Source organism: Beta vulgaris, chromosome 8 (genome assembly GCF_026745355.1).
Source record: "Beta vulgaris subsp. vulgaris cultivar EL10 chromosome 8, EL10.2, whole genome shotgun sequence".
In the NCBI taxonomy this organism is placed as follows: domain Eukaryota; kingdom Viridiplantae; phylum Streptophyta; class Magnoliopsida; order Caryophyllales; family Amaranthaceae; genus Beta; species Beta vulgaris.
The window spans coordinates 22,409,929-22,422,987 of NC_079209.1; the positions used below are offsets into that span (position 1 = coordinate 22,409,929).

The 13,059-nt window shown below is 35.1% G+C and overlaps 1 protein-coding gene across 1 annotated transcript; it reads left to right on the forward strand.

Moving 5' to 3' along the window:
- The first annotated feature begins 3,400 nt into the window (after positions 1 to 3,400).
- Positions 3,401 to 4,742, forward strand: LOC104883659 (purine permease 21). The gene is made up of 2 exons (XM_010668207.3): positions 3,401 to 3,437; positions 3,637 to 4,742. The coding sequence occupies exons 1-2, from the start codon at positions 3,401 to 3,403 to the stop codon at positions 4,740 to 4,742; spliced, it is 1,143 nt and encodes a 380-aa protein (XP_010666509.1).
- Positions 4,743 to 13,059: the final 8,317 nt, after the last annotated feature.

Genomic DNA, 13,059 nt, shown 5'->3' on the forward strand with positions numbered 1-13,059 from the left:
TAAGTTGGCGTCCCACATTACCGATGATTGCATATGATACATTTTAGCTCGAATGTACTAGTTTCTATCAACTCTATGTATACTTTTTACATTATTAAATATATTTGAAGTTAATATATTTAACTTTATTTTGCTGGGTAGGCTGGGGATGGGGGTGCAGGGCTGGTGGCAAAGGGGTGGCCTGGGGGCTGTGGCTGGGGTGTGGCAGAGGGGTGGGCTGGGGGTTGTGGGGTGGGTGTAGTGGGGTGGGCAGTGGGGGTGGGTGCTGGGAGGGAGGCAGTGGGGGGTGGCTGTGGAGGGGGGTGGGGGTGGGTGCAGTGGGGTGGGGGCGGTGGGGGGGCAGTGGGGGTGGGTGCTGGGGGTGGGCAGTGGGGGTGGGGGCTGGGAGGGGGCAGTGGGGGTGGGCAATGGGGGGAAGGGAGGGTTGCTGTGTGCAGGAGCAGGGGCAGGGAGGGGAGGGGAGGGCTGATGTGTGCAGGAGCAGGGGCAGAGCTATATTAATTTTTCAAAAAAAAAAAAATTAGAAGAAGGGCTACGCTAGTTTTCAAAAAAGCGCCGCCCTTCAAGTTAATAACTTTTTAATTTATCTTGGCTCACTAGTGGAAAAATGAAGAAGGGTTGCACTGAAAATAAAAAGCGCAGCCCTACTTTAAAAGTAAAGGGCTGCTATTAAAAGGGTTGTTGTCAAAAAGCGCAGCCCTACAAGCCATTTTCAGTGCAACCCTTCTTCATTTTTCCACTAGTGAGCCAAGATAAATTAAAAAGTTCTTAACATGGCTCCATGTACAATCCTTGATCTGACTGTACTTGTTCTCAAAACACATTCACACGCACTGACCAAACTAATAAGGAAAAACAAATCAAGAATTTGCTCCACTAAACCAAGCATCGGAAGTCGGATAAAATACCACAAGATTAGGCAGATCAAATGGCAACAATGGTAAAGTAGGCATTAGAGTTCCTACAACAGCATGAGGATTGCAAATAATTTAAAGCATAAAGGACAAATTCCACCTTTTGGGCTAATAAAAAAATAGTAGTTTGAGGAAACAACATTAATCAAAATAAAGGGATTACACCATAGCTAACCAATTCGAATGGATCAAATTATGAATATAATTGACGCGAACTGTCCAAACACAATTTTAGAAATAAAAGATGCGCACAAAACATATAATCACCACTTTAAGTACTGAACAAATAAAAGTGCACATCTGCAAGACTCGTATAAGTAACAATTTAAATACGTTTCTTGATCGAAGGAAAGATTAGCAAAAACAATAATCAATTACCAAAAAAAAAAAATTCTAACTTTAAAATTTAGGAATGAAAACTGGTAACAATTAAATCTAACTTATTTGATAACCGTAGCGTGAAAAGATCACTTACCTAAATTTGAATTTGCCCCGCAATAACACACGGACTCGTAGAAATCAACCTCCAGGGATACACGGTTTCTGTGTTTCCAGCGTTGATGGAAAAACAGATTGAGAACGCTCTTGAATACTGCCCAGAATTTTAGAGGAGAAAGAAAGCAGAGAAGAAGAAAGTGTTTTTGTATTTTCCGGTATATTCAATGAAACCCTAAACCTTGGTATTTATAGAGACAAGAAAATCAGAAGGAGGCTGAAAATGTGGGAGAAATTAAGGGGAAAACGGTTACTTAATACTGGATTAAAACGGTCATAAATTTGACCCAAAAAATTAGTTAAATTAAGTTTATTCCCCAAAGCCCATGGCCCTGCCTGGCCCGATCCGGACGGCGCGTGTGGTAACTCCACTCACCGCATACCCACTAAAATCTCATTGTTACACAACTCAAAGGGTAGAGGAAGAGTAATGGTTATAAACCTTTACACTCCCTTTTATTCTTAGAAGGTTGGACAAGAGACTCTCCACATTCTTTTGAAGCAAACTTTTGAATTTCTAAGCAAACCTCTTATAAACTCCAACAAATGTCTCGTGATCTATATTAAAACCATCACCACCCTTACCCTAATACCAAACAACTTATACGGCAAAAACTTTTTTTTTTTTTTTGGGCCCAAGCAATGCCCTGGTTAGTTACAATTAGAGATGGCAATGGGTAGGATCTAGGCAGGGTCTTCTAGGATCCAGATCCGGATCCGATTTTTAGGCAAGGATCCATATCCTACCCGGATCCACTAGGTAATAAGAATCAGGATCCAGATCCAGATCTGTATGGATCCTATGGATCCGGGTCCTATACGAATCCAAAATGGATCCTTGCCTATTGTCTTCAAACTAACCTAATTTTCACAATATTAAAGATTTTAAAGAATAAAGTCATCTAATATCAACCAAAAAATATGTTTAAATTTTGAAAAATAACCATTGCAACTACTTATAACTATTCAATTATCAAATTGTAGATTAGTTATCAACCCAATTTTTGAACTTAATTATCCTTTAAATTCGCATAAAAATCACACAATAATTAGAATAATAATCCGAAATTCAAGCGAAAATCCGTTTTACATGTAATAACTAATATTATAATATTACGAAAAATATAATATTAAATTATAATAATATTATAAAAATGGATAAACGGATCTGAATCTAGGTAATAATTTAGGATCCGGTCCAAATCCCTTTTTTTCAAGGAGGATCCAAATCCTACCCGGATCCATAGGGTCCAAAATTTGAGGATCCAGATCCATCAAAAATGGATCTGGATCCACGGATCCGGGTAGGGTCCATTACCCACTGCCATCTCTAATTACAATGATCAAATATATTATTATTCATAAGTTTCATAATTGCTTTTATTAGCTGTTGGTAATTTTCGGTCTAGTGCACTATTGGAAAATGACTATTTTATTGCTTAATAAGTTTTTTTAAAAAAAATAAACTTTCAAGAAGTTGTAAACAAAAATAACAATGTCAATGGAGTTGGGGTAGGAGAATGTTATTACCGTAATAAAAGTGTTAGATATCAAAAAGCTTGTTTATGTCCTTATAGTTACATATAACTATAAGATTTGATTATGTTTTACTTTGAAACATTAAATATTGAAATTGTAATCGATTGGTGGTTAAACTATGACATTTCATTTCAAAGATCCTTTGATAGGAAAACTTTTTAATATATTTGTATTGACAGTTTGTATTTTCCGTTTCCGACATCCGAAATTTCCATAATATACATGCTCTTTTGTAAAGCAAAAGGTTACCTCCTTGATGAAATTAAGATTAATCACACGCATGGTATTGTATCCGGTGAGTCATGCCTTTTGTATGTACCTAAAATTAGAAAACAAAAATTTGTTAAATGCTACATTGCAACTAGCCAACTAACCAACACAGACTACACAAGCAAAAACCAACGCAGACTACACAAGCAAAATGCACAAGAGAAGATAATCTTCATTCTGAAATGGGGGAACCTGAAGAGCCAGAACTCCACCTCGCAGGTAACCTCTATTACTTCTGCTCAACCGTCATGTATTTCCTTAACGCATGCATTCTAGAAATGATAACAGAGACTAGATCAAACTAGCACCATCAGTGCTTGCTCGAGTCAAGAATTTTCAGCACCAAATCTTCAATTTTTTTGACACTGACTCTCTCTGATATCTCCTTTGATCTCTCTGCACAATGCTCCTTGTTCAGTCCGCGACAGCATACAACCAACATCGCCTCAAACAGAACATATCACTAGTTCACCAGACACATTACAGCATCGCGGATTACATTGGTGGATCCAAATTCTCATTTACATAACTTTCATCCTTGTTGGGCAGTCAATTGGTGTATTACTTGGAAGATTGTATTTCAACAGAGGCGGTAAAAGCAGATGGATATCGACACTCATACAATTTGTAGGCTTCCCTGTTCTACTTCCACTGTACCACATCTTCCCAAAGGAAAACACCCAACGAAACAAACCATTGGACCTGATTTCTTTCTTCATGATTGCATCAATCTACATTGTCCTAGGATTATTTGGAGCAGGAGCGAGTATGATGTACTCAATAGGACTACAATATATGCCTATCTCTACATTTTCTCTTATATGTGCATCTCAACTAGCTTTCAACGCACTCTTTTCCTTTTTCCTAAATTCACAGAGCTTCACCCCTTACATAATGAATTCTCTGATGCTTCTTACAATATCATCGGCCTTACTTGTCTTTCAACCCGATCATTCTTCCCTTCCGAAAGGAGTATCAAAGGCAAACTATGTTGTTGGTGTTCTTTGCGCGATTGGTAATGCAGTTGGATATGGACTGTTATATTCAATAACAGAGTTTGTTTTCCAAAGAATACTGAAAAATGAGAGTTTCAGAGCTACATTGGATATGATGATGTACCAATCACTCGTTGCAAGTTGTGCAGCGATGGCTGGACTTTTCATTAGTGGTGAATGGAAGACTCTGAACGGAGAGATGGCTCGTTTCGAACTCGGCAAGATTTCATACATGATGACCTTGATCTGGACAGCATTGGGTTGGCAACTGTATACTATAGGCTTACTCGGCCTGATTGTTAAAGTGTCATCTCTTTTTTCCAATGTTGTATCTACTTTCGGTTTGCCTATCGTTCCAGTGCTAGCTGTGGTCTTTTTTCATGATGCAATGGATGGGATAAAAGTTGTGGCTATGTTGTTGGCTATTTGGGGATTCATTTCATATGCATACCAACAATACCTTGATGATGAAAGTAAAAAATCACCTAACACCTATTCTTCTAGAGATACTGAGAGTCTTAGAGCATAAGTTAGTTTGATAGAACAAAGCTGGATCTCAATAAATGGGGTTTCTAGCTACTGCTGTATTTCAGCAACTTCAGATTTTTGTTGTGCACAGTATGGAATATGGGCATGGTTTTTTTTGGAGATAGTACCCTCCTCCAAGTAGTTGTTTTGAAAGAGCCTAAATTCACTTTAATTTATATATTGTAGTCGTAGACTCGTAGTGCACTAGTGCACCACGAACTTTTAATACCAACTAGTTTTTAGTTCCGTATATACATCGGATTATTAACATTTTCATTTTAAAAAGTATCATTTAAGAACCAAGGATGTCTTGGCCTAGTGGTTAAGATTGAGGTGCTGTGCACGATAGGTCACAGGTTCGAATCCCCCCCTCCCCTTCTTTATACTTTGTACCGCCTTCGTGGCTCATATGGATCAAAAAAAAAAAAAAAGTATCATTTAATGTTGCATAGTTATTGGTTAAAACTTTAGTATATTAATTTGAGGTCATGTGTTCGGATCTTATGAGGAGCATATTTCTTTTTTTTTAATGTGCATAATGACGACATGAAATGAAACAACTAAAGGGAGAGTTACATGTGTTGTGTAGATTTTCTTAAGAACGTTTTTTAATATATTAGTATAAATTACCATAATACACATAAATGATAAAACAGATTGGAGAAAACGGGATTTTGTTAATCAAAGTGGGCAAATAATATGTAATTTAGCTGAAAATAACTAGATTATTTTAATGTAGAAATTCTCAAATAAGATCTTGCACGGTGTAACCTTCTTTTTATTTTTCTTAAAAGATTCACTTTTGCTTATGTTATTTTTCAAGTGACACTATAACCAAATACTTCATCGATTCGAGAAAAATATACACTATGACACGTAGTTTATGATGATAAATTGTAATGTGGTAATCAAATGTTATTTTATTAAAAATTAGATGTAGTAGGAGCTAATAGAATATTTTTTAACTTAAAGAGAAGAGATTCATTTATTTTATATTGATAAAAATATGATGTGGAACAAAGAGGTGTAAAAAATCTAATACTCCCCGCTATTTTTTATTAATTTATCCACTTATTTGGACACTAAATTTTAGGAGAAATATGTACGTAGGTCATACAAAGGAATATTATATTGAAGTTAATGTAGTGTACCAAATAGAAAACTTTATCGTAAATTAATAATATAGAATTGGTAGGACCAATTCAAAAAAATGTGTAAACTAATAAATGACTACCTAAAAAGGAAAGTGAATTAAGTAATAAAAACCGTAGAGAGTATAGTAATAGTGAGACCATGCAAAAACATGTTCAATCGAATTTGAGGGAAACAAAAAAGAAAAGTGTTCAAATATTTAGTCTCTATTGTGGAGATCTCCTTCTCCCCTATTGGAGTTGTGAGTATGGTTTCTTTGTCTTTAGGTATGAGAAATTGGTCTTATTGGTTGAAGTTTGAGAATTAACATAAAGGTATTGGAATCGTATAGAGTATAATAACAGTGAGACCATGCAAAAACATGTTCAATCAAATTTGAAAGAAACAAAAAAGAAAAGTGTAAAAAATTTTAGCCTATGTTGTGGAGATCTCCTTCTCCCCTACAGGAGTTATGAGTATGGTTTCTTTGTCTTTAGGTATGAGAAATTATTCTTATTGGTTGAAGTTCGAGACATAACATGAAGGTATTGGAATCTCGAATGCGGTTAACATGGCTCGATCAAGAATGCTCTTCTTAAACTATGTCAGAATGATAGGATTCCTCATCAATAGCCTCTTGATTCAGCAAATACAATGGGATTGCGTTATATTGCTCGATCTGGTTTATTGTAGTTTCTTCAAAAATGAATTTGATTTAACCTTTTTTAATTATATCTTGTATTTCTTTAATATTTATTTTAGATGTCGTTTGGCTTTCTGTTGATGAACTTTCTTTTTCAAAAAAAAAAAAGATAATAAGTTAAAAAGTTCTCTTTGTAAACAACTATAATTTAATGTGGTATACTTTTTTTAATAGGTAAGAAATAATTCTTTAGGCTGCACTCGCACAGGGCTTCTACCAAGAGGCCTATTGCAAGGCATACACCCCCAATAGAGGTGTAAAAGGACTACGGAAAGCCCAATCCAATGCGGTCTAAACTAGTCGGACTAGAGTGGACTAAAAAAAATTGGATCGTACTCGGACTCAAATTTTGATGTCCAAATATTTCCGAACAGGATTCAAACTTGCCCATTCGGATTCCAATAAGTCCAATTCAGTCCAAAGATATTTTAGTATGTATATGTGTGTGTATATATATATATATATGGTTGGGATCCGGTGAGAATAGGTCCCTATGTGAGAATACTTTTTTATGTGAGAATAAATATCATTCGTAGGTTACCAAGAGAAACAAGAAAACGACATTGCAAAATTATGAGAAAATATCATAGTGACCATGTATTATATCATAATAACCAATCTATCACATGTTTAAAGAAATTAGTCAAGAAAAAAATATATTATTTACTATTTCTATATCATGGTGACCCTATGTTGTATCATAATAACCAACACAACCCTCTGCTATATATCATAGTGACTCTCTGCTGTATCATAGTAACCAACACAACCCTCTGCTATATATCATAGTGACCCTCTGTTGTATCATAGTAACCAACACAACCCTCTTATATAGATCATAGTGACCCTTTGTTGTATCATAGTAACCAACACATTTTCTAAAAAAAATAATGTGGAATTCGCAAATAATCGAACTAAAACTTTGAAGAACTAAAACTCCATGAACAACGATACAGAGTAGAGAGAAAGAGAAGATAGAGAGAGAGAGAAAAAAGTAGCGTGAAAGGGGTGGGGGAAGAAGGGGGATAAGGGTTAAACTAAATTACGAAAATGTCATTACTCATAGTGTATTTAGGATGGTTAGATTAGATTAGATCCAAAGGTCCAGATTTCTCACATAAAAAAGTGTTCTCACATAAAGGAGGTGTTCTCACAAGAGCCCTCCTCTATATCTATATATATATACATATATATATGTATACATATACATATATATATATATATGTGTGTGTGTGTGTGTGTGTATCTGTAGATTTATATAGATTTAAGTTCATATGAGAATCGCCCTTATGGTAAGAACCACTCTTTTTTTTTCTTATTTGACGATGATTTTGCTCATTTCACAATATTTTTGTTCATTTTATGTTTTGCTTATTTCATGTTCTTCCTCATTTAACATTTTTATTTTTATTTCACAACGTTTTTTCCTTCTGTCCTCCATCATTTCAAAAAGTCATCACCTTCTATAAGCCATCATCATGCAAAACCACCATATAAGTTATCTTGATGCAATAAAAATCACCTAAGCCATCTGCATACAAAAACTAAATCCTTAAGCCATCTTCATGGAAAAGACCTTAACCCTCTCTTTATGATCCTTAATAAAAAATCCTTTTAAATCAAAGCTCCACAAATAGACTTCAAACCTTCCAATACCTAAAATCAAAATACGTGTGTGCAAGCCTCGATTCTTAAAATAAAAAACAATGGCAAGCAAAGATAAACAAAAAAAAATTCAATTTCAAAAATAGCAAAAAACAAAAGAAAAAACACAATGCAAAAAACAATAAATAACAAAATGAAAAAAAAGAGCCAAACGCAAAAAGTCAAAGTCAAGCTAGGGGACTTGCACACAAGTTCTACCCCTTATTTCAAACCCTTCAATCCATCAAAATCATCAATCTAACTTAAAGTTATACGTAAATCTCTTCCTCCCAAAAAAAAAGAGCCATAAATCTGACATTGGGCATTTATCCCTACCTTGGCCCATTTAATTAAACTTTTATCCAAACCATAAACTTCCTTTCAAGTCAATACTTACTCCTTTTTCAATGTATGTTCAAGCCCGCTAGGTTGAAAACCTAAAAGGACAACCTAGGGAAACGTTACATTAAAAAGAATCAGATGAAGAACTATGAATGGTTCAATTCCACAAGGGTACGTAGAAATTCTCATCTCGAGGTCCTACTGATGCAATAAAAATAAATTAATCAAGATCTCATGGTTTGACTTTCTAGAATTTAGAAGCATACTATTTCTAGATTTTGACGAAGACTCGAATTTCGACCTGACCAACGCAATGCTTGTTCCCACCTCTATCAATGTGAGTCACGAATTAAGCATTTTGCTTTCCCATCCAAACTCTTTGTCCACTAGTGAAAAAAATCATATCGGATTCGGTCAAAATCGGACTTACAAATCCGACCATATCAGGTGGGCACGGAGCTGTTTAGGAAACTTAACTGATCCAGTTCAAAACTGGATCAATCAAGTTTTAACTGATCCGATTGAGATGCAAAACTAGACCAGTTTTCATAAGTTAACTAATCAGTTTTTTGTAGCTCAACCGAACAACTTAACCTCAAGGTTATTTAAAAATTAGTCGGACTTTGAAGATGGATAGAGAGGAAGAATATATACATATGTTTTACACCAATCAAATAAAAATACATACATACATAAAAAAAAAACCCAAAATATAGATGTAGATACATACTACATTAACTGAGCAAAATACATGAGCAAACACATATATAAGTGCAAATACATAAAATAATTCACAAAATAATCAATATTAATATCCAGGAATTAAAAAAAAATTCAGCAATCATATCGAAAATTCACAACGAAATTACAAAAAAAAAATTCAAACACTAAAATTTATAAAAAAAAATCCAGAATTAACCCTATCTAACCTTAATGGATCAAACAAAAATTACTAAACATACAGAAATAAAAACACCCTAAAAACTTGAAATTAATCGAAGATAAAAGAGGAATTCTCTAAAATCCTAAAAATACAAAAAAAAATCAAAAAAAAAACGGCTCATTTAAGAGTGAGAGAGGTCAGATCTAGGGTTTGGGAGGAAAAATATGGAGGAGATACGCCACATTTTTGTTGTTGTTGCGATGACGACGAGTGATGAGTTGTTGTTGTCGTCGTCGTCGTCTTAGACATGTTACTTTCGTTGGTGGCTTGAGCAAATAGGGAGGGAGGACGGATGCGAAGGCATGAAAAACGAGGGATTTCATTGCTGTTGTTAGTGGTTGGCACAAATAGGGAGGAGAAAGAACGGTGAAGGTAGGAGGAAGGATGACAGGTCAGAGGAGCGAATAGAGAGAAAGGATAAGGGAACGTATGGTCGACTCAAAATGAGAGAGGAAAGGAGTGCAACTTAGGGTTGGGAATTTGGGACATTAATATGAGGAAGGACATGCTGAGCCATGGGGAAGGACTTTAGGCCTTAAAGATTTTGGGCCATTACTGATCTGGTGAGAAGAGAATCGAATCAGTTAACAAAATTTGATCGTTCTCGTCCCAACTAGATCAATTTAGTGACCCAAAAATAAGCGTCCAAAAACTTTGAACTTACTGATTTGGTTTTGTGAGAACCAGATCAGTTTATTTAAGTGATTTGTGATTTTTTTCCACTAGTGGTCCCTAAAGGACTCTCCGATGCTTCTATGAACTCTACCCAAAAGTAGCATGTCGCTCTTTTGTTGCTAAATTTCGATTACTCACCCTCCATATTAAAATGACTTTATTTAAGAGAAGCACAATATATATATTAATAGTTTTCAGAAGGAGTGGTTCCCTTTGATTGGTGCCTTGGACCTGGAGAGAAGACAAGTATTTCTTTATGCTTTAGAATGTTTTTAATATAAATAATCCAATTTTAATGTAGCATTTTTCCCCATGAGCTAATATAAGGGATGACATCTTCCATCAAGATGGGAAGTAAACCTTCTCATGTCATCCATTTTTGGAGACTAAGTAGTCTCCTTAGTTTTTCAAGTTTAGGCATTTCTTAGATAGCTTTATATTGGCTTGGTTTATTTCTATACCTTATGTCTAACAATTAAACCTAAAAACTCTCCTAAGCTGATGCCAAATACACTAAAGGGGATATTAAGGTATTAGATATATAGGCCAATATTCAGGTCTCGAATATTGACCATAATGTCTTAAAAAATTAAGGTCTCGAATATTGGCAAAATAATTAGTATTGTGTGCACCAGATGTATATAATACATTTATTATCATAACAATTCATTTTAAGTAAAAATGAATCATTTTTAAGTCAAAATGTATCATTTTATAAGTCAAGACAAGTCATCAAACAAAGGACAAGTTTTAAATTTAAATTAATCACTTCTATATAAGTATAAGTGACACATTTAAGACAAATATTTACCACTATCTCACAGGTACCTTGTTATTTTAAAGGAAAATTCCCACTGGTAACCTTGTACTATGAAATATTTGTAATTGTAAATCGTTTTTTTTTTCAGTTTCAAAAATTACCCTATACTTAGTAATATTATACAGCCATGACATAATTGATGGTCAAACTGTTAATTTAACCCGTCAGTATTATTGGTTTACCTAACCCAGGTTAACACCAACCCCCAACCACCACACACCCCCTTGACATCCCAACCAACCACCATTGTCCTACCCCACTGAAAATATGTAACAGCACATCCGATCCCACGAACATCACCAGTAGCATCAACGTGAAAGGGGGGAGAGAACAGAGTGATGGTGAAGATATGGGGAGATAGCAGCAAAAGAGAAAGGGAGATGAGAAGAGAAGTCACAGGGAGGGAGAGAGTGACGAGGAGAGAGAGACAGTCATCGAAAGGGAGAGAGTGACAAGGAGAGAAAGTCATCGGAAGGGAGATAGTGAAGGGAGTATAGTGTTTTCCGGTGAATGAGTGGTGGTGGGTGGAGATTTCGTGAGTTAGGTAGTGGTTTGGGGTAAACTAAGGTCAGGATAGTAAATAGGTTTAACGATTGAAGTAAGTTTAACCATCATTAATGTCACGCTTGTATAATTTTACTAAGTACTCCCTCTGTATTTTTTTATCTTTCTCACTTTCTGTTTTAGGGTGTATCTTTTTAATCTTCTCACTTTGAATCTCTCTATTTTAGGTTATAATTTTTGACAACAATACCCCTTCTTTGTTTGCATATTTACACCTAATACCTTGCCAAGATAATAAATAAACAATATTTCTTGTACTATACTGACCGATATTATCTTCTTCAGATCCCCCCCCCCCTCTCTCTCTCTCTTCCTTCTTAAGTTCTTCATCTACCCATTTGACTTTCTCAACTACTCCCTCTGTACCCATTAAATCCCCTGTATTCAATGTTCTGTTCTTCATCTTTATGGAAGAACCTCTCAACTACCCATTAAATCTTCAACGTCTCTTTTTCTCTCATCTTGGGCTATAAATCTTCACCCTCTCTGAAACATCAATTGTCTTGAAAACCCTAGATCTACAACATCTCTCTCTTTCTCTTCATTTTCTCTGCGCTTCTCTTTCTGTTGTGAAATTTTACTTTCAGTCTCTCTCTTCGTTTTTTCTAGGCTATCTACTAGTGTCACAAAATTCAGATCTGAAATTTACTTTGTTAGATCTATATTTTCACTCTATTTAATTTCAACAATGGCTGAAAAAATTACTTCTGAGATTTATGAAGAATCTGAGGTTGTTCCAGACTCTGATATTACTGAAAATGCTACAAATGAGCCATGCAACACCGAAGAAGAAGAGGAACTCGTTGTTCCAGACACACCGGACCGGGAAGTTTCCAGATCTGAGCCTGAAAATGATGAGTTCCCTTTGCCACCTCCTGAGGAAATTTACGAGAATTTGAGAATATATTTCCCAGCTATAAAACTCGAGCATTGTCAGCCTTCGAGGGAGTTTCGCTAACTCTTTAAATTTTTGTTGAATTATTTTCAAGTTTTTTGATAGTTAAACTGAATTTGATTGTGGTCTTCGTGTGCTGTTAGAATTTGAGTGTGGTATTTGTGATGATGATGATGTATGCTGTTTTTTTTTTGTTCAAGTATGTTTTTTTTTTGGTTCAAGTATGTTAGAATTTTTTTTGTTGTTCAAGTATGTTAGATGAAAATTGGAATGGTCCCTAAATTTCCTGATTTTCTTCGCTTAAACTTAGTCTCTGATAGGTTTAAACTTCGAAAACTACCAAAAAATAAAGAAAATCTGAAAATAAGACAAACTCAAATTGACAAGAAGAAAATTGATACTCGTAGTCTGATAGAGATGATGATTATGTAAAAGACACAAGTTGTTCAAGTATGTTAGAATTTGAGTGTATGCTACTTTTTGTCGTGTTTTTTTGTATGTTGTATCTTCTGTCATCCTTGCCAAGATGATGAAAGTTGAATTTTTTTTTTGGTTCAAGTATGATGATGATGTGTGCTGTTAGAATTTGAGTGTGGTATTT

Coding starts and splice junctions, on each gene's coding strand:
- LOC104883659 (XM_010668207.3), top strand. CDS start 3,401: ATGGGGGAACCTGAAGAGCCAGAACTCCACCTCGCAG. Junction 3,438..3,636: donor GCCAGAACTCCACCTCGCAG/GTAACCTCTATT, acceptor CTCCTTGTTCAG/TCCGCGACAGCATACAACCA.